General features: G+C 43.7%; 1 protein-coding gene and 1 pseudogene across 1 annotated transcript; one reads left to right on the forward strand and one right to left on the reverse strand.

The window, feature by feature from the left end:
• The first annotated feature begins 133 nt into the window (after positions 1-133).
• LOC111949767 (thiamine transporter 1-like) lies at positions 134-26,660 on the forward strand (annotated as a pseudogene).
• Positions 8,962-9,827, reverse strand: LOC111949332 (ladderlectin). The gene has a single exon (XM_023966409.3). It carries the CDS (start codon positions 9,752-9,754, stop codon positions 9,194-9,196), a length of 561 nt encoding a protein of 186 aa, XP_023822177.1. The 5' UTR covers positions 9,755-9,827; the 3' UTR covers positions 8,962-9,193.
• Positions 26,661-26,679: the final 19 nt, after the last annotated feature.

The raw sequence follows: 26,679 nt of genomic DNA on the forward strand, positions 1-26,679 counted from the left end.
TATTGCATACATTTATTGAGCAGGTTGTTGATTGACAGACTGAGCTCAGTGATTACACAAACAAACCAAGGTGACTTCCGTATGGGGACTAGATTCAGGCTGGATTAAGGGTAGTGTGTGAGAGCAGACTAACCTGATCAGGTAAAGRGTTAAACCTGCTTTTTGTATAAAGTATAAAAATGTGTGTGGGTGATAATAGTGGCTATCGCTGTTTGTGGATCTGTGAGGATGGAGGCTGTGAAGCGGTGGAGGGCAGGATYGGGCTATCCCACCACTCTGCTGTGCATCTATGGGTTCTTCGATACAGTGAAACCTCTTGTACCCTTCATCTACCCTTACCTGACTGGTCCAAACAAAAACCTGATGGTGGAACAGGTACAGTAGGCTTCAGGACAAACATTTCAATGCATTGTATTCATGCTCTTATACTATCTTTAGAGGGGTGTAACGATTTCCTTCATTGTGTATTCGTGCCTTTACAACTTCATCAGTAATATAACCATGTTATTGACCACTTTATTACCTACCAGCTTGATAAAGAAAAGGAAAATCAAGGGAGAAAATGCTTGTAACGAACGTCGTCGGGAGAAGGAGAGGAGGACCAAAGTGCAGCGTGGTACGTATCCATAATACTTTTAATAATGATGAATACGCGAACAAAAACAACAAAACGACCAACGAACAGTTCTGAAAGGTGCAACAAACACTAAACAGAAAATAACCACACACAAACACAGGTGGGAACAGGCTACCTACGTATGGTTCTCAATCAGAGACAACGATAGACAGCTACCTCTGATTGGGAACCATACCAGGCCAAACACGTAGAAATACAAAACAAGGACAACAAAGAACACCAGACATAGAATGCCCACCCAAACTCACGCCCTGACCAACCAAAATAGAGACATAAAAAGGATCTCTAAGGTCAGGGCGTGACAATGCTCACACTTTTCCACATGTTTTTGATGGCAGCAACAGGTCAGGAAGTAGTTTGAACTTGTGAACTTGTGGCTGTCAACCCAACACCTTAGCCTTTACGGCAAGAGATCTGAACCTTTTGATGAGGTCGCGGCATCGCTCACTAGATGTTGGGTTAAGGTTGGGTTAAGGTCGCTACAATCAATCAATTAATTTTCCATCTGAATGTTGCAACCTCCCAAACAGACAGCAGTGTTGCACTSTAACTGAGGTGACCAACGAGATCTACCCTGTGTGGACCTACTCCTACCTGGCTGTGATGGTGCCAGTCTTCCTGCTCACCGATTGGCTGCGCTACAAGCCCGTCYTGGTGTTTCAGTGCATCAACCTCTTCATAACCTGGGCYATGATGCTATTGGTGCAGGTGGTGGCAGCCTTTAAGGCGATGCAGTTCTTCTATGGCGTGAAGTCGGCCTGTGAGGTGGCCTACTTCTCATACATCTACAGCATAGTGGACATGAAACACTACAGCAAGGCTACATCCTACTGCCGTAGTGTACAGCTGCTAGGCTACAAGGTGGGCTCTGTGCTGGGACAGCTGCTGGTCTGTTTCAGCCTCATGTCTTACAACAATAACATCTTGGTACTTAATCTGGTGATGATCTCCATTGACCTGGTGACTTCCCTCTTCCTGCCCATGTTCTTCCATCAGAGTCAAAGTGAACCACCACAGACCCCAGAAGGAGGGGACAGGTGTGCAGGTGATGTGTCCACTGAGGGGCCAGTGAGGGCTAGGAGCTGCAGCCAAGTTTTCCTGCTGCTGTTGGAAAGACTTTCTCCAGTGCTACTCCACCAGGGCACTGCTGTACTGGTCAGTGTGGTGGGTACTAGCTACCTGTGGCTACAATGAGGCAATCAACTATGTACAGGTGTTGTGGGAGCACATACAGCCATCCCAGAAAGTCACAATCTACAACGGAGGGGTGGAAGCTGTGTCCTACCGGTTTGGTGAGTATTGAAGCACCAACTGTTGGAGTACACATGACAATTGGGTATTTGTAGATGTTTGTCTGGKATTAATAAACCAWTATCATCAACAGTCAATCTGCAGTCATACTACTAATATGTACTTAAAGTGGACTGGMCCCAGTGGGGAGAGTTGTTCCTGGGCTCTTTCTCTGGCCTGGGGGCCTTATCATATTTGCCATGTGAGTTTGTGAGTTACTGCCATTAGAAAAATGTAGGTGCCAAKCTWGAATGATCATTAAGCAAGAACAAACGTGACCATTTCCTCCCATGTTCCAAATTGCTACTGACCTCTCTACGGAGAGATAAGCACTGATCTTTGGAGCAAACAATCTTTGGGTCTTTGGTACTTCAGACTATCATCACATCCATTGTGGTGGATGGCATGGGGCTCAGCCTGGGCATCATCCCACAGGTYAGATTAAGGTTCAAGTGTCAAAGGAGGCAAGTCCCTACAAACCATTAGATCCCAACTTTTCCACCACAACCCCAGTGTCATAATCCAAAGTTAGGAATAGGTACCTTGGACTTTTGCCTTGGATGTTATGAACTGTCCTGGATCTTTGACCAAAAAAAGGAATACAACAATATTAAGTATCTGGTTCATTCAAAAAGTATTTTATTTTTTATCTGAACTGTGTAACTGAAGAARAATCTTAATGCTTTTCCACTCTTTCTTGCAGTTCACCATTTATGGAAGCTACTTCTCAGCCATCGCTGTCATTTTCTTTCTGAGGGGTGTGTACACAGGGCGGTAAAGCAACAGAGATTCCACCACTGCAGAGGAGCCTCCAAGCCCAACCCTGTGTACACCCTGCAAGCTTGAACATGCAGTGGACRAAAAAGAAGAACCCAAAGTAGAAGTGTTATTATCTGACCGGTTCTGGCCACAGACAATAATCTGGTCAAAACTGATGAGGYCAAGGTGTCTCACCAAACTTTTACTTTAAATTCTAACGTCATGTTGCTCTGTATACTTGTATTTATAATCAAAATAAAAGTTGACACTGACTGGGCATAGACGTTCAACCTCTAGTTTTGATTTACATTTGGTTGAGTTGTCAACTAAATGTGAATTCAAACTTAAATCAACAACAAATGTCACCAAGCTTAGGTTAAAAGTTGGGTAAAAAAAACTATGAAATGCCCTTTTTGCAAATCCAATAAGTTTTCCATGTTGATTCAACATTAGCAGTGGAGAAGGTGAAAAGCTTCATGTTCCTCGGTGTACACATCACTGACAATCTGATATGGTCCACCCACACAGACAGTGTGGTGAAGAAGGCTCAACAGRGCCTTTTCAACCTCAGGAGGCTGAAGAAATGTGGCTTGGCACAGAAGACATTCATAAAATTCTACAGATACAGCATTGTGTACAGCGCCACCCAGAAGCTCCTCGACCCGTTTCAGTTTGCCTATCAGCCCAGCAGAGGAGTTGATGATGCCATTCTTACTCTCTTCGACATGGTCTATAGAGATCTAGAGGGTGCCAAATCCCATGACTTTTCTTCTGCCTTCAACACAATCCAGCCTTACATTCTGGCACAGAGATTCATTAGGGACTACTCCTTAGATGGGGGGCTGGTTTTGTGGCTGTTGCACTTCCTGAGCCAGAGGTCACAGTGGGTCAAAATAGGTCCCTACGTGTCGGACATACGCACCACAAACACAGGCTCTCCTCAGGAATGTGTTTTGTCCCCKCTTCTGTACATCTTGTACACCAATAGTTGTACTAGTTCCCATCCTGACAGACACCTCGTTAAGTTCGCTGATGACACTGCCTTGATCAGCCTGTTGCATGCTGACGAGGAACACCATGGCCCGGTCCTAAATGASTGTATAGTGGTGTAACAAATCACACTTGGTCCTCAATACCAACAAGACCAAAGAGATGTGCATAGACTTCAGGAAGCATACAACACCTACCTCTACAACATCTATCAGAGGTCAGAACATAGAGATTGTAGAGGAATACAAATATCTGGGTGTCCTCTTGGACAATAAGCTCCAGTAGAGTAAATGTGCAGACCTGATCTACAAAAAGAGTCAGAGACTGTACTTTCTCAAAAAGCTGGGATCTTTTAATGTTGACTGTACTATACTGAATCTTTTATTGAGATTATTTAAACTTTTTGTATTGTTTGTTGGTTTGGCAATGCCACTGTCAGCCAGAGAAATATGCTGAGAAGGATTATCACCACAGCAAGCAAGGTACTTGGAGTCAAACATACAGGCCTGGATAKGATATTTAAGGTCAGGGCCCTCTGCACAAAATCATTTTAGACCCAAGCCACCCCCTGTACCCGGACTTTGAACTARTCCCCTCTGGGTGCAGGAATAGGGCACCCCTCGGCAGGAAAAACAGAACTAGACAATAATTTGTGATATCCATCCTAAATAGCTCGGGCTAATGTTCCTATCGACCCAGTAAGGCCAGCAGGCTAGTCTCTTTTTATTGGTATGTAACTGTTATGAAAGTTGTATTGTCAATTCGTTTTGTATTTAAACACCACTTTAAACATGCACATGACATTGCAACAAAATGTATTACAAAACAATAAAGTCAGTAAAGTAAAGTACATCCTTTCGGGCTGTATCACCGCCTGGTGCGGCAACTGCACTGTCCGCTACCGCAGGACTCTCCAGAGGGTAGTGCTGTCTGCCCAACAGATCACCWGGGAAACACTTCCTGCCCTCCAGGAAATCTACAGCACTGGGTGTCACAGGAAGGCCAAGAAGATTATGAAGGACCTCAGCCACCCGAGCCACAGCTTTTCCACCCGCTACCATCCAGAAGGCGAGGTCGGTGGAGGATCAAAGCTGGGACCAAGAGACTGAAGAACAGCTTCTATCTCAAGGCCATCAGACTGTTAAATAGCCACCACCAGTCTGCCTCCGCTCGGTACCTGCCCTGAACTTTAGTCACTGTCACTAGCCGGCTACCACCCGGTACACAACCCTGCACCTTAGAGGCTGCTGCCCTATGTACATAGCCATGGGACATTGGTTACTTTAATAATGGTTACTTTAATACCGTTTTTTATGTATATACTGTATTCTAGTCAAGGCCTACCCTATTAACTATTGCTGTAAATATACTATTCTATCCTAAGTATTCTACAGAAATCTTACATAGTATATCCATATTTTGTCCATAATTTCTATATATCCCATCATATATATTTATACACTGCTCAAAAAAATAAAGGGAACACTTAAACAACACAATGTAACTCCAAGTCAATCACACTTCTGTGAAATCAAACTGTCCACTTAGGAAGCAACACTGATTGACAATAAATTTCACATGCTGTTATGCAAATGGATATAGACAAAAGGTGGAAATTATAGGCAATTAGCAAGACACCCCCAATAAAGGAGTGGTTCTGCAGGTGGTGACCACAGACCACTTCTCAGTTCCTATGCTTCCTGGCTGATGTTTTGGTCACTTTTGAATGCTGGCGGTGCTTTCACTCTAGTGGTAGCATGAGACMGAGTCTACAACCCACACAAGTGGCTCAGGTAGTGCAGCTCATCCAGGATGGCACATCAATGCGAGCTGTGGCAAGAAGGTTTGCTGTGTCTGTCAGCGTAGTGTCCAGAGCATGGAAGCGCTACCAGGAGACAGGCCAGTACATTCAGGAGACGTGGAGGAGGCCGTAGGAGGGCAACAACCCAGCAGCAGGACCGCTACCTCCGCCTTTGTGCAAGGAGGAGCACTGCCAGAGCCCTGCAAAATGACCTCCAGCAGGCCACAAATGTGCAAATAACTTCACAGAAAAGGGTTGTAAAGGGTTTAAACACTTTCCCATGCTTGTTCAATGAACCATAAACAATTAATGAACATGCACCTGTGGAACGGTCATTAAGACACTAACAGCTTACAGACAGTAGGCAATTAAGGTCYCAGTTATGAAAACTTAGGACACTAAAGAGGCCTTTCTACTGACTCTGAAAAACAACAAAAGAAAGATGCCCAGGGTCCCTGCTCATCTGTGTGAACGTGCCTTAGGCATGCTGCAAGGAGGCATGAGGACTGCAGATGACTGCAGACAACTGCCCGAGTTACACCAGGAACGCACAATCCCTCCATCAGTGCTAAGACGGTCCGCAACAGGCTGACAGAGGCTGGACTGAGGGCTTGTAGGCCTGTTTTAAGGCAGGTCTTCACCAGACATCACCGGCAACAACGTTGTCTATGAGCACAAACCCACCGTCACTCGACCAGACAGGACTGGCAAAAAGTGCTCTTCACTGACGAGTCGCGGTTTTGTCTCACCAGGGGTGATGGTCGGATTCGCGTTTATCATCGAGGGATTGAGCGTTACACCGAGGCCTGTACTCTGGAGCAGGATCAATTTGGAGGTGGAGGGTGTGTCAGTAGACCAGAAGTAGTGCCCTTTGAGAAAGTTGTTGATTGACAGACGGAGCTCAGCGATTACACAAACAACCTGAGGTTAGTACGCTACTACTATAGTATTGTAGTAGGGAGCCGATAACCCTGGACAGGTAACACAGCTAAATCTGACTCATCTGGACAGGTAAAGCTTTGAAGTTTTGAAGTTGTGTGGTGACAATCTCTGTGAATCTGTGAGAATGAAGGCTGTAAAGCGGTGGAGGACAGGATGGGGCTATCCCACCACTCTGTTGTGCATCTATGGGTTCTTCAGTACTGTGAAACCCTTAGAACCTTTTCTCATACCTGACAGGTTCAGACAAAAACCTGACAGTGGAACAGGTAAGCTACTACAGTACTGAAATGTCAATAAAATGCCATTCCCGCACTCTTGAGATTTTGAACAGCACTATATCTATGAGGACACCAGGGAACAAAGTAACACAGGGTCAGTTGTAACAGTATGATAATTGAATGTTATCCACTGTGTTAATGCTTGGTTAGTGTCTCTACAAGCCTAAGAAGTTCATTTAAATCCATCAATTATCTTTTGTTTTATTGTCAAAAATTAGACCCTAAAATAATATCATTGCCGCCTCTCTCCGTTTGTATAGTTGATGACAATAATTATTGTTGTATTTTCTCACAAGATTTAGATCATTACAGGCTAGTGGGGAGTTAGTTGTAACGCAGTACTTAAAACCTTACATGGTATTTAGACACATTCACATAATGATATAAAATGTCGCTTCTTTACAACAATTTTAGCAGTACAACTAAAAGAATACCTTAACATTTTTTTAAATAAGGTCAAATTCATACTTTTGTATGCTAATATAAATAACCTACAGTGCCTTGAAAAAGTATTTGCCCCCTTTCTGATTGTCTCTATTTTTACATATTTGTTATACTGAATGTTAACAGATCTTTAACCAAAACCTAATATTTGATAAAGGGAACGTGAATTTACAAATAACGAAAAAATATATACTTATTTTATTTATTTAATTAACAAAGTTATGTAACACCCAATTCCCCTGTGTGAAAAGGCAATTTCCCCCTTACACTCAATAACTGGTTGTTCCACCTTTAGCTGCAATGACTGGAACCAAATGCTTCCTATATTTGTTGATCAGTCTCACGTCGCTGTGGGGGAATTTTGGCCCACTCTTGCATGCAGAACTGTTTTAACTCAGCGACATTTCTCAGCGACATTTCAAGCATGAACTGCTCGTTTCAAGTCCTGCCATAGCATCTCAATTGGGATTAGGTCTGAACTTTGACTAGGCCATTCCAAAACTTCAAATTCGTTGCTTTTTCATGATTGTGTGTTTTGGATCATTGTCTTGCTGCATGAACCAGCTGTGCATCAGCTGTAGAATACTCCGATACAGAGCAGAATTCATGGTTCCGTCTATTAAGGGAAGTCGTCCAGGTCCTGAGGCAGCAAAGCATCCCCAACCCATCACACGACATCCARCATGCTTGACCGTTGGTATAAGTTTCTTACTGTGGAATGCAGTGTTTYGTTTTCGCCAGACATAAATGGGACCCATCTCGTCCAAAACGTTGACACAAATTTGCTAAAAAGCACCTGGATGATCATCAAGAKTCTTGYAAGAATGTTCTATGGACAGATGAGTCAAAAGTATAACTTTTTGCACAGCATGGGTCCCATAATGCCTGGCAAAAAACCAAACATTCCATTTCACAGTAAGAACCTTAAACCAACGGTCAAGCATGGTGCTGGTAGTGTGGTGGTTTTTACTATTATTTGTATTTATTATTAAAACATACTATCTACCTGTAGTGAAGCAGCTCAATATTTACATTACATTCTGTCATCTAACCGTCTCCTGTCCAGAGCGACCCATAGGAGCAACCAGAGTCAAGAGCCCCGCCCAAGGGCACGCCGATATATCTCCCACCAAGTCAAAACGGGGCCCCGAAATAAAATAAGTATGCAACTGTTGTTTATCTGTTGTTTATTTGTTCACTCAGGTTCTCTTTATCTAATATTATGTTTTGGTTGAAGATCTGATGACGTTCAGTATCAAAAATATGCAAAAATTTAGAAAATTAGAGAGAGTGCAAATACTTTTTCACAGCACTGTATATTAAATGCTGGTCAAATAAGGGTTTTTGGTCAATATGAAATTCCTAAAAGATCAAATGGAAGTTTGTTAATGTAATTTATTTTCATCCAAATATCAGTTTCAAAATCATAACATCAATAACAAACATTTCAATGACCCTTCTTTTTTACTATGGAAGACAGTGTTACATTAATGTTAATTAGCTAAGTGTCTTTGTGAGACTCATTGTACAGTTGGTACAAATCGCACATATACCATTGACTTATTAATGCGGCATGACAACTTGTCAAGCATTAGCAAAAAAAAAWAACTAAAACAATTCTGTATGTATGTATCTTTAATTTCAAAATCAGAATTAGCAACATCACACAGTTTCATCACAAGCTTAGCTAATGTTAGTTAAACATAAATGTTAGCCTACCTAAACAGTAGCTAGCTAACAGTAGCTAACAGTAGCTAGCTAACAGCAGATAATGACTTAGTATAAAAGTCTGCATTGAGCTTCAAAGACTGTTTCTTCGATAGCTACATGTTTTCTGTTTGCTGTTTCTTGTAAATTCCTCTGTCATTATTTTTAACTGTTAGATATGGCTCGTTAGCTAATTATTAGATAGGTGGCTAGCTTTTTTTGTGAATACAGGTTTTATTTGTCATGTTGGTGAGCTGCAGTGAGTGGCAGATCTTGGTTTGATTATTGAAGTGTAGACTGTTSACCCCTGGAGGTGGAGGMSAAGTAGCTGTGGCATTTCCTAGCCTACATTCTTCTGGAACAGAGAYATGCAAACTTCCACTCACAGGGCACGTCAWACCAGAGCTTCGCACTTMCAGCGTTCATATGCAGACAGTCCTCTCCTTCTCCAGCGTTATTGGGRTCATCGGTGTCCCAGTTAGTGTAATCAAATCTGGACCCATCTGACCACATCCATGTGCCCTCCTTGATTGCATCAAAACCTCCAAGCCAGGTGCTATGTAGGTGGCCATTGGTATCCTTTGTCAGTGCTTGCATAAACTGGTACTCTAAAAGGCTATGCACAGATGCTAGGTTTCCACCAAGTGCCAAACAGTTTTGCTCCGAATCTACGAATGATTGCTGAATGCTGACAAACTTGAAACAGTGTGATCCATATGTGTACCAGTCTGAGGGACATGAACTTTCCTTTATCCCCTCCTGCACTACTGCCACGTGAGCCTCGGCAGGAGGAGTCTGTTCCACCTTAGTCTTCAGTAAGGGTTCTAAACCAAGGAGCTGGGCCAGGTTTGCGTCGCCCAGTGCAATGGCAGCACTCAGAAGCAGAAGGATGGCCAACTTCTCCATGGTAATCTTTTCCTGTCAGAGGAATCACAGGTGGTAGTCTGTAGGTTCTGTTCAGCTTGAGAAAGAGGAACACTTTTATACATGTAGCTCACCAAGCCACAAGGACAATGTACAAAAAAACATGTTGATACTGATTCCACATCCTATTGGGAAATATATCCTAATCCTTCTGCCAAACATACACAGAGTGTACAAAACATTAAGAACACCTGGTGAATCCAGGTGAACACTATGACCCCTTATTAATGTCACTTGTTAAACCCACTTCAAACAATGTAGATGCTTAAAGAAGGTTTTTTAAACCTTGAGACAATTTAAACATGTATTGTGTATGTGTGCCATTCGAAGGGTGAATGGGCAAAACAAAATAATTAAGTGTCTTTGAACGGGGTATGATAGTACATGTAGGTGCCAGGCGCACCTTTTGTGTCAAGAACTGCAACGCTGCTGGGTTTTCACGCTCAACAGTTTCTGGTGTCTACAAAACATTAAGATCATCTTCCTAATATTGAGTTCCAGCCACCCCCCCCCTTCCCCTCTTCTTCTTCTTCATCTATAGAGAGAACATCTGACATCTTTAGTCAGCTGACACAACTACCTAGACAACTTACACACACATCCCTATACCAGCCCACAAACTATAACCATGCTGGTGGTGTGATCCTATTTGAAACCACTCAAAAGCCAAGAACACACAAACACTTGCAACTACCTAAATMAAACAATCAYACACATGAACAGTGAAAKACCTGAATGATTGAWTTKATGTTTTATTTRAGTGTCAAATTGTCAGTTGGCGACCCATCCGTTACAGGATCAATTGACACTTTAAAAGAAAATGACAATGATTCTTACAAAGAGTCCTCTGGTGTGCTGTGCAGTGTGCACCGCATACAAAGAATCAACATGATTACAAGGTTGTCTAGGCAAAAACAACTACCTTTAAYGAGCAAAAACAAAAAMAAATAAATACAGATGTATAAATACAGGTGAATGAAACTGAAAAAAACYATTTAAACACATTCGGGCCCCAAGAAATAATTAAAATGTGAAAGCTGTATAAGCCTATGCACAATCCATACGTACATGGACTTGATATACGCCTATAACTAAATATGTAATTCAATTCTAGGTTTATATAACATTTTCATCGTRGCTCAGCCACATAATGCCAGGGTATACCTGGTGGGCTTTCTGGAATAGAAAGACACGTAAATCATGTTTTAAAGGGCAATAGAGTATTGAGTGAATTTCATTCTCTACCTCTTTGAGGTCACAGTAGTTACAAAGTCTCTCCTATACTATTTCACCACAATACCAGCCTGTTTACACACACAGGCGCAATATCCATGTTCTTACCTGTGCACATAGTGATCTCCGGCTGTAGGGTGTACATAACCTTCTGTCACACATGAATTCGCTCTTAATCAAACAAAAGTTTCTCAATTTACGTTTATGATTAATCTCCTCCACCAATTTCTTTTCATATTGCATCATCAGTTGTTTTTTAATGTTTTTTTGATTTGGTTTTCATACAGATGTTCATAGTCAGACTGTTGTGAAAGGTTTAGATTGGATGAGCTTATTAGTCACTTGTATAGGGACACAGATGTAATTATAGGGTACAGTGAAAATCTTGTTCTCCGGGCTCCAACAGTGCAGGTAAAAATAACATAAATAAAAAGAGAATGAGACATAATAATAATATATACACATTTACAACAGTAGCAGTTATAAATGACCGTTGGGTGTTGGGGGCAGGGTGAATGAAGTCTGTCGGGTATGGGGGCTATTAGGGGAGGGGGAAGTGAGAAGTGAATGAAACAGTAATAAAAAAAGAATAATATATACATATTTAGGCATATTTATTTATTAACAATGAGACATGTCCATTGGGAGGTGGGGTGCAGGGTAACTGTGTGTGTGTGTGGGGGGGCGGGGTCTTGCAGTCAGTGAGTGTGGATTGCAGTCACTCAGACTTTTCCAGTAGACTGCTTTCAAGGTAAGGAAACAAATATCTAAATATGTCCAAAGCTGAACTATCACTTTAATGTCATCATATAAATTGTAGCCTTACTTTTGTACATTTCAATGTTCTAATACAAAGTAAAATAAAAAATGATATTTTGGAAGTTTGAAAGACATGCCCCAACCCCTCCCTGTGAGTTCCACTGAATGTTTTTAAAGGTCAATAAGGTATGAGTGTCAAGTAAATAAGTTATTCTGGTAACTGTTATCCACCGTTGTGTCAAACTACCAGGAAGTTTGATAAGGTCGCGAAGCTCACCCTGACTAAAGGTTCTTTGAAAARGCCTGTCAAGCAACATGGACGAAGTGTTGCAGTGAGATTAGGTCAAGCAAATGAGCTGATACACAAACAAGTCAAACAACATTGGCATTGCATGCATAGAGTAGCAGGTAGCCTAGCAGTTAAGAGCGGTTTGAATCCCCGGGCCGATTTGGTGAATAACCTGCTGATGTGCTTTTAAGCAAGGCACTTAGCCGTAATTGCTCCTGTAAGTCGCTAAGGATAAGAGTGTCTGCTAAATGACTAAAATCATTAAAAAAATAAACATCCAATCCTGTCATACACTGAGTATGCAAAACATTATCAACACCTATTTCCATGACAGACTGACCAGGTGAAAGCTTTGATCCTTTACTGATATAACTTTCTAAACCCACTTCAATCAGTATAGATGAAGGAGAAGAGACGGGTTAAAGAAGGATTTTTAAGCCTTGAGACAATTGAGACATGGATTGTGTGTGTGCCATTCAGTGGGTGAATGAGCAAGACAAAATATTTAAGTGATTTGAACAGGATGGTAGTCTACCAAGCGCATCYGTTTGTGTCAAGAACTGCAATGCTGCTGGGTTTTCACACTCAACAGTTTCCTGTGTGTATCAAGAATAGTCCACACCCAAAGGACATCCAGTCAACATGACACAACTATGGGAATCATTTTTGACACCTTATCCATTTGACACCTTATCCATTTGACACCTTATCCATGCCCTGACTAACTGAGGCTGTTCTGAGGGCAAAGGGGAGTACAACTCAATATTAGGAAGGTGTTCTTAATGTTTTGTACACTCAGTTTACATCACATCCTGGTTTAACAAATATTTTTTTAATACAAATGTTTGGGTATTATAACAGCATCACTGAGTGTACAACACATTGTAAATACCTGCTCTTTCCATGACAGACTYACCAGGTGAATCCAGGTGAACGCTATGATCCCTTATTGACGTCACTTTCTAAATCCACTTCAATCCGTCTTAAAACTGTTTAGGGATAGGGGGTAGCATTTTCACTTTGGATGAATCGCGTGCCCATAGTGAACTGCCTCCTACTCTGTCCCAGATGCTAATATATGCATATTATTATTACTATTGGATAGAAAACACTCTGAAGTTTCTAAAACTGTTTGAATTATGTCTGTGAGTATAACAGAACTCATATGGCAGGCAAACTTCCAAACAGGAAGTGGAAATTCTGGGGCTGGTTGATGTTAAACTCATCGTCTATTCACATCCCAGTAAGATATGGATCTGTTCGCACTTCCTACACCTTCCACTAGATGTCAACAGTCAGTAGAACGTGGAATGAAGCCTCTAGTGTGATGTGGGGCCGGATGGCAGCTATTTGAGTCAGTGGTCTGGCAGAATGCTAGTTCCTGGTCATGCGCGCTAGTCATGACATGGCCATGTGTTCCATTACTCTGTAGACAAAAACGAATGCTCCGGTTGGAACGTTATTGGATATATATGATAACATCCTGAAGATTGATTCTCTACTTAATTTGACCAGTTTATTCGACCTGGAATATAACTTTTTTAAGTTTTCGTCCAAGTTCGCCTGGACCGGCGCCAGCGTTTGGACATGTGAACTAAACGTGCTAGCAAAAGTAGCTAATTGGACACTAGTAATGGACATTATCGAACAAAACAACACTTTTATTGTGGAACAGGAAGTTTTTTTTTTAAATCTGACACAGCGGTTGCATTAAGAACAAGTGTATCTTTAATTACAGTGGGGAGAACAAGTATTTGATACACTGACAATTTTGCAGGTTTCTCCTACTTCAAGCATGTAGAGGTCTGTAATTTTTGCACACACTGCAGAGCAGGATTTTGGCCCACTCCTCCATACAGAACCTTCTCACAGATCCTTCAGGTTTCGGGGCTGTCCTGGGCAATACGGACTGTTCGGTCCTCCAAAGATTTTCTATTGGGTTCAGGTCTGGAGACTGGCTAGGCCACTCCAGGACCTTGAGATGCTTCTTTACGGAGCCACTCCTTAGTTGCCCTGGTCGTGTGTTTCAGGTCGTTGTCATGCTGAGAGACCCAGCCACGACCCATCTTCAATGCTCTTACTGAGGGAAGGAGGGTTGTTGGTCAAGATCTCGCGATACATGGCCCCATCCATCCTCCTCAATACGGTGCAGTCCCTGTCCCCTTTGCAGAAAAGCATCCCCAAAGAATGATGTTTCCACCTCCATGCTTCACGGTTGGGATGGTGTTTCTTGGGGTTGTACTCATCCTTCTATTCCTCCAAACGAGGCGAGTGGGTTTAGAGCAAAAAGCTCTATTTTGTCTCATCAGACCACATGACCTTCTCCCATTCCTCCTCTGGTCATCCGATGGTCATTGGCAAACTTCAGACGGGCCTGGACATGCGCTGGCTTGAGCAGGGGACCTTGCGTGCGCTGCAGGATTTTAATCCATGACGGCGTAGTGTGTTACTAATGGTTTTCTTTGAGACTGTGGTCCAGCTCTCTTCAGGTCATTGACCAGGTCCTGCCGTGTAGTTCTGGGCTGATCCCTCACATTCCTCATGATCATTGATGCCCCAGCGAGGTGAGATCTTGCATGGAGCCCCAGACGAGGGTGATTGACCGTCATTTTGAACTTCTTCCATTTTCTATATAATTGTGCCAACAGTTGTTGCCTTCTCACCAAGCTGCTTGGCTATTGTCCTGTAGCCCATCCCAGCCTTGTACAGGTCTACAATTTATCCCGATGTCCTTACACACTCTCTGGTCTTGGCATCATTGTGGAGAGGTTGGAGTCTGTTTGATTGAGTGTGTGTGGACAGGTGTCTTTTATACAGGTAACGAGTTCAAACAGGTGCAGTTAAATACATGCGTATCATATGAGTGGAGAACAGGAGGGCTTCTTAAAGAAAAACTAACAGGTCTGTGAGAGCCGGAATTCTTACTGGTTGGTAGGTGATCAAATACTTATGTCATGCAATAAAATGCAAATTAATTACTTAAAAATCATACAATGTGATTTTCTGGATTTTTGTTTTAGATTCCGTCTCTCACAGTTGAAGTGTACCTATGATAAAAATGACAGACCTCTACATGCTTTGTAAAGTAGGAAACCCTGCAAAATCGGCAGTGTATCAAATACTTGTTTCTCCCCACTGTATATGTAAACATGTATCTTTCTTCTTTATGATGAGTATTTCTGTTATTTGACGTGGCTCTCTGTAATTACTCCGGATATTTTGGAGGCATTTCTGAACATGGCGCCAATGTAAACCAAGATTTGTGGATATAAATATGCACATTATCGAACAAAACATAATGTATGTGTAACATATGATGTCCTATGAGTGTTATCTGATGAAGATTATAAAGGTTAGTGATTCATTTTATCTCTATTTCTGCTTTTGTGACTCTATCTTTGGCTGGGAAAAACGGCTGTGTGTTTTTTGGATTTGGTGGTGATCTAACATAAAATATAGTTGTATTTTCGCATTTTAAAAATCGGACATGATGGGTAGATTAACAAGATGTTTATCTTTCATTTGCTGTATTGGACTTGTTAATGTGTGAAAGTTACATATTTCTAAAAAATATTTTTGAATTTCGCGCGCGCTGCCTTTTCAGCGGAATGTTGTGGGTGTTCCGCTAGCGGAACCCCTGGGCTAGAAAGGTTAACCACAGCCTATCGCATATAATCAAACTCCTAGGTCAATTGTAACATTTCACTTCAGCCACTTTTGGTTGAATCGTAAAGGCCTGGTAGTTCCAAGAAACTTGTTTAATTGTAGATGAGATACAGTTGAAGTCAGAAGTTAACATACACCTTAGCCAATACATTTAACTCAGTTTTTCACAATTCCTGACATTTAATCTGAGTAAAAATGTCCAGTCTTAGGTCAGTTAGGATCACCACTTTATTTTAAGAATGTGAAATGTCAGAATAATAGTAGAGAGAATGATTTATTTCAGCTTTTATTTCTTTCATCACATTCCCAGTGGGTCAGAAGTGTACATACACTCAATTAGTATTTGGTAGCATTGCCTTTAAATTGTTTAACTTGGGTCAAACGTTTCGGGTAGCCTTCCACAAGCGTCGCACAATAAGTTGGGTGAATTTTTGGCCCATTCTCCTGACAGAGTGGTGTAACTGAGTCAGGTTTTATGCCTCCTTGCTCGCACACACTTTTTCAGTTCTGCCGCAATTGTTCTATGGGATTGAGGTCGGGCTTTGTGATGGCACTCCAATACCTTGACTTTGTTGTCCTTAAGCCATTTTGAACTACTTTGGAAGTATGCTTGGGGTCATTGTCCATTTGGAAGACCATTTGAAACCAAGCTTTACCTTCCTGACTGATGTCTTGAGATGTTGCTTCAACATATCCACATCATTTTCGATCCTCATGATGCCATCTATTTTGTGAAGTGCACCAGTCCCTCCTGCAGCAAAGCACCCCCACAACATGATGCTGCCACCCCGTGCTTCACGGTTGGGATGGTGTTCTTCGGCTTGCAAGCCTCCCTCTTTTTTCTCCAAGCATAACGATGGTCATTTGGCCAAACAGTTATATTTTTGTTTCATCAGACCAGAGGACATTTCTCCAAAAAGTACAATCTTTGTCCAATGTGCAGTTGCAAACCGTACTCTGGCTTTTTAATGGCGGTTTTGGAGCAGTGGCTTCTTCCTTGCTGAGAGCCTTTTCAGGTTATTTCGATATAGGACTTGTTTTACTATGGATATTGATACTTTTTGTTTCCTCCAGCATCTTCACAAGTCCTTTGCTGTTGTTCTGGATTGATTTGCACTTTGCACCAAAGAACGTTCATCTCTAGGAGACAGAACGCGTCTCTTCTGAGCGGTATGACGGCTGCGTGGTCCCATGGTATTTATACTTGCGTACAACATCCTGGTACTTACCCTGGTGTTGATCTCCATCGCCCTGGTGACTCCATCGCCCTGGTGCCTATGCCACAGAGAAGCATGTTCTTCCAATGGAGTCAGGAGAGGCATACAACTGGAAATGCAGAAGAAATGGACGCCCAAGAAATGGACGCTACCAGAGGACGCTACCAGAGGCCCTAGGAAGAGGGGACATGTGTGCAGGTGAGGGGACTGAGAGCTAAGAGCTGCGGCCAGGTTCTTARCCAGCTGTGGAGAGACTTCCTCAGGTGATATCTTCCAGGGAGCTGCTGTACTGGTCAGTGTTGTGGGCACTGGCCACCTGTGGTTATAACCAGACAATCAACTATGTACAGGTGCTGTGGCAGCACATAGAGCCATCCCAGAACTTCACAGTCTACAATGGAGGCGTGGAAGCTGTGTCAAACCTATTTGGTGAGTAGCGAACAACACTATAGATCTGTTATGATACATTGTGTGCTCAGTTCGAGTTGGGTCTGACTGCGACCCGTGTCCTGTGCCAGGCCAGAATCGCCCAGGGATGGACCACCCAGGGAGGCACGTTAGTTAACATAACGACCACTGCACCAGTGTTTAATGGAGGTGTAGCCAGCGGTAAATAACATGTCGACCAGTGCACCGGTGTTGTATTGAGATGCCTGTCGACCTGAGGTGCGTTCCACTGGGCAGCTGTATCACGGTGTCGCCGGCGGTAACGCTTGCCAACGTAGCAACCAGCGCACTGATGTTGTATCGAGGTGCCTGCGGATCTGATGTGCTTCCCACTGGACAGCTGTATCACAGTGTAGCCAGCTGTAGCTAGTAACGTGGCCCATTTTTTGCCCTTCCCTGTATTATATTTCATGTGGGATAGCAGTTTACACAAGAAATAACTAATTGGTAGTCATCTAGATGTCACCATGATACAGTCTACTCAATGGGGTGAGCATGAACGGCAAAACCACCTGGACACAGTATATTTCGCTCCCGTTTGCCAAGCACTGCAGTCCCGCAACAGGGTGGGAAATAGCTACTATAGTGTAGCTAATGTCAAGGGGTGACAGTCYCAGCAAGCACATGCATGCAACACATTCAAGCAACAGTACACTCATCATCAGTTTTAWTAAATGAAAGTGTACAATTATGTTTTGTGTAAAACAGTGAAATGCGACCCCGACTCACCCGCTCAGGCTTCAAAACCAAGCTCTTGTAGTAGTTCTGCTGCTAAGTGAAATTTGACTCTGCAGACCCGTAGAATGAGGAAGTAGCCAGGGGCCAATAGAAAGAGAAGCATCCAAGAGCCAATAGAAAGAGGGGCTGGTTTTCCCTGGTCGGTCCAAGAGAAGCATCCAGGAGCCAATTGAATTAGGGGGTTGGTTTTCCCTGCGTGGTCTTTCCCTGGACGTGGGTCACAGTTGGATCATTTTGCGCAGTTCGTCATCAGAAACCTTGTTTACCTAGCAATGGATACAATCACATGCAACTTCACATGTAATCAGATGGTTCTATATCGTGGAGCGCTGCCCCACAGGCTTCACTCCTATTGGTTTACCCTGCTGCCTAGGCGGTGCAGCCTGATAACAAAYTGATGCATGCGCTAAAGCCAATGGGAGACCAGCTGGCCCTATATATTGGAGCACCCCCTATCCATCAGCCTCCCTTTTTCTTCAGCGAGACTGAAGATTGCCTTGAAGAGAAGCACTGCTGTTGATGTAGAATACACTCAACGTTGTCGGCTACTGCAGACCCCCATGACCTATGTCATGTGTGCTTGGGGGGAAGTTGAGAGTGCTTATGGTGAATTTGAGTGTGGTGACGGGACCGCAGTGTTTGAGGAGATAAATGACGCTGAGGGTCTCTCCATGCATTCATCTGTTCCTCCTGCCTCTGCGCTCTGAATTCCTGTGGCTCATTGAGGGGGCCGCAAAGCATCTCGAGATACCATATGCACATGATGCAGGAGGGTCCATGGAGAGAGCAAAGACACAGGCTCTTTTTACGCTGGCCATGCCTTCGCTGGACAACTATGCAGAGGGTTCCTGAAACTAAACCACTGATGGAGAGACTCCCTACCCAGGCCAACTTGCCATTAACTAGAGTGGCGGGGCGGCAGAAAGCCATTGTCAATGGCATCTTACGACTTGAGAAAGCTGTGGCGGCCTACCTGGTCCCGAGCTACACACTTCTCTAAACTCCTCAGCTCAGCTCTGGCTCAGATAGCAACGAGGAAAACGTCTATCTGTCTGGTGCCACCCTCCACCTCACACGRCACTGGGCTTCAACAAGCTATGACATTGTCACAAAAGAGCCTATCTTCCATGCCAGTCAGACCAACTCTCAGGTTCTTCCACTCTTTCTTTCCAGAGGTGTCACAGCCCCATACAGGGGTGCGGCTGTTGAGTAGGACAGTGTTTGTGCTGTGCCACACAACTGAGCGGCGTTCTCATGAGCCTCCGATTATGTCGGGGCTGGGGGCCAGCGATTTTTGTTCTGTAGGCCCAGCGAGATCTGACACTGGGGTTATGGACGTAACCGTCATGTCGATGCCTCCGATCCCCTTTCGGGGAGGCGCTCCTTGGGCTGTGRTACTGTTATACAGTCGGCATTCAGCAGCGGTCAGGACCATAGGGGAATACAGACAATTCTACTGAATACTCCTCAGCTTCGCGCTGTCCCGCTTTCAAAGCATTATTGGGAGTACTCTGCCCACCTGGCTAGTTGGAAGTTGAGGCGTACCCCTCCACCCTTTGCAGTGATCATGGAAACGGTGAAGGCATCTCCAGAGAAGGTTGCAGCTCTGAACAAAGAGATTGCAGAACTCCTGGCAAAGGAGGCGATTACAGTYGTTCCTCCAGAGCAGAGGAAAAAAGGGCTTTTATCGCCCTACTTTCTCATGCATTTGATTTTGGATTTACGTGTCCTGAACAAGAGCGTAGCCAAACAGACTTTTCTCACATGGACTGTCACGTTCCTGACCTTATTTCCTTTGTTTAGTCTTTGTTTAGTTGGTCAGGACGTGAGCTGGGTGGGCATTCTATGTTTTGTGTTTCTATGTTGGGTTTGTTGTTTGGCCTAATATGGTTCTCAATCAGAGGCAGGTGTATGTCATTGTCTCTGATTGGGAACCATATTAAGGTAGCCTGTTTGCACTGTTGGTTTGTGGGTGATTGTTTCCTGTCTTTGTGTTCTGCACCAGATAGGACTGTTTTCGGTTTRKACATTTATTGTTTTGTTGCTTGTAGTGTTCATGTTATTATCTTTATTAAATCATGTTGAACACTAGCCGCGCTGCGTTTTGGTCCTCTCCTTCATCCCAGGAAGAAAGCCGTTACATGGACACAAAAAACTTCAGCATGAGCATCGACCTGAAGGAAGCACCCTTCCATGTGCCAGTGCTTCCGTGTCACAGGAGGTTTCAACTCTTTGCCTTCCAGGGAAGTAGCGTATGAGTACACAAGGGTGCCTTTAGGTATGACCTAGCACCTCGTACCTTTCCCAAATCAATGGAGGTGGCTATAGAGCCTCTACGTCGCCAAGGAGTTAGGATTCTGACCTACTTGGTCGACCTGTTGGTTCTCGCCTCATCAGTAGAGCTGGCAATAGCACACACGGCCTGGCTTGTGATGAATTTCACACACCTGGGTTTCGCTGTGAACAGCGGATTGTTTATCTGGGTCTCCAGTTTTACACTGCGAACATGATGGCATGGATTTCGGATCCTCGAAAATCTGTGATTCTGTTGGCCCTCAGTCGGTATCATCCGACACACGGTGACGGCGCACTCGGTACTGTCCCTTCTAGGGCTCAGGCCGTCTGCCCACACTGTGGTCCCACTGGGGTCCTGCATATGCGCAGGCTACAGGGGTGGTTCACCCAGCTACAACTAGAACCTGTGCGTCATCGTTYTCAGCTGTTAGTAGTTCTCCACTCTCTGAGAGTGGATCTGACCTTCTGAACTATTGGCGTGCCGATGGGCAGAGTGTCCTCGCACATCCCAGTCTATACAGACGCGTCTCTGGCTGGATGGAGCAGGACATCTCAGACTCTGGCGTTGGGAGATGTGTGGCCTCCATTGGAGTGTCACATCAACCTCCTGGAGCTGGTACTGCAACGTATTGGTCTGGCCAGACAATCGAACTGCGCTGGCCTACATCAACCACCAGGGAGGAGTTTGGTCTCCTCCGCTTCACCTCCTGGCAGAGGCGCTGTGGTTGTGGGCTCACAAGCACCTACGCCTGTTGACATCACTACACATTCCAGGCCACCTCAACGAAGGAGCAGGTCTCAGTCCCAAGAGGGTCCTTGGGACGACGAGTGGCGTCTGCACCCCAAAGTTATTCACATGCTGGTGCGACAGTAAAACGATCAACCCTATGTGTTGCCGGATGGAGAGAGTTCTCTTTTTCTGCAATTTCTCTTTGACAGACAACGTTCGCTGTCCACCGTAAAGTTTTTTTGCCTTTTATAAGAGATTTGGCGGGGTGTCTGTTTTTAGCCAACCCCTCGTTGGCAAAAAATATTTTGTTAGGGACATGGCGGCTCATGCCTGTGGCCCGAGCCCCGGCTCCACAGTGGGATTTGGCCTTGGTGCTTGAGAAGCTTTGTAAGCAAGATTTTAAGCCCTACACATGCCCGCAATGTTCAGGCCCTACCCTACACTGGCCCCAATAGCTTCTGCCAAATTTAAGGCCCGGTCCTGCCCAAAATCTGAAATAACCATTAGTAATAACTGTTAGTAAATCCATTAGCTGCTCCTTTCTACCAGTCACTCGCTCCCTGCACGCAGCTCGCTCTGCATGCYCTCTACTCATGGTGGCTCTGAGTCTGAGTATCCATAGCAACGGCTCTGCTTGGGCAGCTCAACGAAGAGACATTAGAAAGCAGTTAGCGGATAGTTACTTTGTCACTCTAAATTCCGACAAAACTCAAGGAACATTATTTTCTGTGAAATAATTTCTCCCGTCTTCTATTTGATGAGGTTGAAGCACGTCTGACTCCATGTTATGATCTTAGTCAGATATTGCTGTTCTGCGCAGCAGAGAATGCGTAAATGGCTCAGCTTCAAAGCATTTGTGATCAATTTAGTGATACTCGAGCTCTGCCCACACCCTTCTTATTGATGAAAAATCAGGCCTAACACAGCACTAACTCAATGTATGATGTCGGGGCCGTTGGGCTAGGGTTGGGTAACAGAGCTCTATTGTAAGCCGCCATTCGAGCCATTGGCCCAGATTCCATTGAAGTCAATGAAGACAGCATTGCTACTGGCTTCGAACTCTTCCAAATGCGTCAGTGATCTGTGCGCTCTGTCGACATGACCTGACTATCTCACTATTAAAGGCAGGTTGCGGATCCTGGAGCTATGGGCTTTATCCCTTCCTCCACATGAAGGGGCCAGAGAGGCACGGTTCCATCGTCTGTGTTGAGTTCACACGTTATGTGGAATTCGGTCATCGTTTCAGCTGTATGTGTGCTATGGCGCGGCTGCGCTTGGCAGGCCACTTTCTAAGTAGTGTTTGTCTCACTGGCTTTGCGATTGCATTGAGATAGCCTATCCGACTGAAGGGTGTTCCTTGCCTTCGGGCATCACGGGCCACTCCTCACGTGGAGATGCAGCCTCCACTTGCCGTTTAACTTCTCTGGGATATGTGGGACGCTAACGTCCACCTTTGGTAAATTCAATTGATTGGACATGATTTGGAAAGGCACACACCTGTCTATATAAAGGTCCCACAGTTGACAGTGCATGTCAGAGCAAAAACCAAGCCATGAGATCAAAGGAATTGTCCGTAGAACGCCGAGACAGCATTGTGTCGAGGCACAGATCTGGGGAAGGGTACCAAAACATTTCTGCAGCAATGAAGGTCCCCAAGAACACAGTGGTCTCCATCCTTCTTAAATGGAAGAAGTTTGGAACCACCAAGACTCTTCCTAGAGCTGGCCACTCGGCCAAACTGAGAAGGGCCTTGGTCAGGGAGGTGGCCAAGAACCCGATGGTCACTCTGACAGAGCTCCAGAGTTCCTCTGTTGAGATGGGAGAACCTTCGAGAAGGACAACCATCTCTTTAGCACTCCACCAATCAGGCCTTTATGGTAGAGTGGCAAGACGGAAGGCACTCTTCAGTAAAACGCACATGACAGTCCGCTTGAAGTTTTCCAAAAGGCACCTAAAGGACTCTAACCATGAGAAACAAGATTCTCTGGTCCGATGAAACCAAGTCTGAACTCTTTGGCCTGAATGCCAAGCGTCACGTCTGGAGAAAACCTGGCACCATCCCTATGGTGAAGCATGGGGGTGGCAGCATCATGCTGTTGGGTTGTTTTTCAGCGGCAGGGACTAGAAGACTAGTCAGGAGAGGCAAAGATGAACGGAGCAAAGTAGAGAGAGATCCTTGATGAAAACCTGCTCCAGAGCGCTCAGGACCTCAGACTGAGGCGAAGGTTCACCTTCCAACAGGACAATGATCCTAAGCACACAGCCAAGACAACGCAGGAGCAGCCTCGGGACAAGTCTCTGAATGTCCTTCAGTGGCCGAGCCAGAGCCCGGACATGAATCCGATCAAACATCTCTGGAGAGACTTGAATATAGCTGTGCAACGACGCTCCCCATCCAACCTGATAGAGCTTGAGGGTCTGCAGAGAAGAATGGGAAAAACTCCCCAAATGCATACAGGTGTGCCAAGCTTGTAGCGTTGTACCCAAGAAGACTAGAGGCTGTAATCGCTGCCAAAGGTGCTTCAACAAAGTACTGAGTAAAGGGTCTGAATACTTATGTAAATCTGATAGTTTTTTTTTMTTTTTATACATTTGCAAAAAATTCTAAAAACCAGTTTTTGCTTCATCATTATGGGGTATTGTGTGTAGATTGATGAGGAATTTAAAAAATATATATATTTTAGAATAGCTGTAACATAACATTTGGAAAAAGTCAAGGGGTCTGAATACTTTCCGAATGCACTGTAGCTACTACACGCCTCATGCCCAAATTAATGGAAAAAATAAGCACTGCAAATCTGGAAATGACATGGGGTCCGATTCAAACTAATAGTTACTTTTCAGACTTACCTTATGCAGGTGAATAACGGGCTTTGCAGGCGTGGTTCCCTTGCACACACTGAATACATTTAACTCAACCACTGAAAACCCTCCTACTTGCTGGCCAACATTTTCACATGGAGTTTTCATTGAATAYGGTTTTCAGTACATTTATCTATAGCCATCCCTTTAAATTTGGTGTACCTTTAATTTGAATTCACTCCACAGAGTCACTAGAACATATGGAGAGAAATCAAATTTTATTGGTCACATYCACATGGTTAGCAGATGTTAATGCGAGTGTAGCGAAATGCTTGTGCTTCTAGTTCCGACAGCGCAGTAATATCTAACAAGTAATCTAACAATTCCCCAACAACTACCTAATACACACAAATCTAAAGGGATGGAATAAGAATATGTACATATAAATATATGGATGAGCGAAGGCCGAGCGGCATAGGCAAGATGCAATAGATGGTATAAGATACAATATATACATATGAGTAATGTAAGATATGTAAACATTAAAGTGGCATTGTTTAAAGTGAGTAGTGATCCATTTCTTAAAGTGGCCAATGATTTGAGTCTATGTAGTCAGCAGCCTCTCTTAGTTAGTGATTGCTGTTTACCAGTCTGATGGCCTTGAGATAGAAGCTGTTTTTCAGGCTCCCGGTCCCAGCTTTGATGCACGGTTCAGAATATTAGGGATCAATGAAAGAAAGCCTTGTAAACACACTCATATTCATCTCCTTTTCAGCACCAAATGGTAGACTTAAAAATACTCTGATGATTATTTAGGGTTAGGGAAGTATTTATGAAAAAAAACAGGGAAAAAAAACAGGTTACAGTGCCTCTACGCACTAAATGTATTGGTGAATCAAAAATAGTGGTTTGATTCATCCTGAAAGTTGCCATATTCAATTGTTTAATTCATGAAATATTGGAAGGTGAGAAAAGGGTACAATAGAAGTAGAACCATGTTCTTATAAATCCACCTTAATAATCCTCACTAATCATGGGACTGTGATGACAACAGTCCAGTCATCGTGAACCATGCGCCAGACTCCAGGTTTAAACTGTTAAGTATGGTCTGCGTTCCATAATGAATCAAATAGGCTATAGTCCCAAATTATTGCTGGTAATACGTTAGCCTAATATGATCCACTAGTGCTAGCGATCCTCAGGAARAGTCACACGAATGTGACAGATGAAAGGTAAACTAATGATGTYATGGAATGACACAAAATGTAAAGAAACTAACATTAAAGTGAGTTCAAAATGTATTGGTATAACTGACGATGGCTACTGATAGTGGCTAATATTTAACACCATAAGAATTGGGAGAAAAAAACTGAAAAGTCCAGGCATATAATTAAAACATTGTAGAAATCATAAATAAACTCGGTAGGTTTGGCACTATGCTGTCATTTGTGCATGGCTACAGAAGCCTATAGTTTGGGTCTCCACAATTCATCCCTGAAGGTTATAAGGCCAGCATTTCATAAATCTCACTGTGGGAAAATTGATGTGCTTCAGTTTTCTGCCATATGACTGGTTTTACATTAATTTTGTCCCCAGCAATCATAGGGTAAAATATATTTACAATCCCCTTATCCACACAACTTAATAATTTACCTAGCGCTTATCAATTTGTAAGTTACAGTGCACGGAGAATGGTGCTATTTCTATTGGAAAAAATWAAGTAGGCCTAGATGTTGCTCCACTTAGAACAGACAGGTTGCTCGACATTATTCATTGTTTCATCACGCATAAAGGTGGTGGAATTATGAGGAAATTAAACCAAGGTCAGAATACAGCATATCTGTAGACACCCCTCTACCAAACCTACATTTCTGTGATCTCCAACCTGAACCCTGATAGCTGGCTGAAACATGTGGAGTAGAGGAAAGGGGATAAAAATGGAATTAAGTTCCAATTGCGTGCGTATAACTTGGGTCTGAATCGGCCCCATGGTGTTGATCTATTTATTCTATTAATTTTAGATTGTGGGATATAGCTGGATCTAAAAACAAAACTAAATGGCCTGGGARGTGGACCCCTTTTTGGATCTGAAATGTTACAAAATTACCCTTTAATATTTGGTAGAGGGAAAAACATGTGTCCCCTTTCCTTCCAGGTTCCAACTTGCTACGGAGATCTCCACGGAGCGATATGCACTGATCTTCGGAGCAAACAACTTTGGGGCTTTGGTGCTTCAGACTATCATCACAGCAGGTGGGCATCATCCCACAGGTGAGTTAACAGTTCAAGTGTCACAGGACAATAATAAGACCTGCTTGCTAGCCCTACGACTGAAGAGTAAGGAATAATCTTAATGCTTTTCCACTCTTTCTTGCAGTTCACCATTTATGGAAGCTACTTCTCAGACATCGCTGTCATTATCTTTCTGAGGGGTGTGTACATGATTATGACAGGGCGGCAAAGCAACAGAGACTCCACCACTGCAGAGGAGCCTCCAAGTCTGAAAGACAGTGAGTGACACTGGCCCTGAACAAAGACTCTGAGCTGAAGAAACTGACCACTGGGCCATGTTCGGTAGGCACGGAATGGGAGAAAACGTTTTGAAACGGGGAGTTTCTACCTGAATYTGTCCAAAAAGAAAGCACATTTTTGTTTTCGGTTGCACCATTTTGTGGTACATTGTGCCCTGCTGAATTAAAGACACTGATGACAGTCAGGTCTGATTGTTTGA

Source organism: Salvelinus sp. IW2-2015, linkage group LG22 (genome assembly GCF_002910315.2).
Source record: "Salvelinus sp. IW2-2015 linkage group LG22, ASM291031v2, whole genome shotgun sequence".
In the NCBI taxonomy this organism is placed as follows: Eukaryota; Metazoa; Chordata; class Actinopteri; order Salmoniformes; family Salmonidae; genus Salvelinus; species Salvelinus sp. IW2-2015.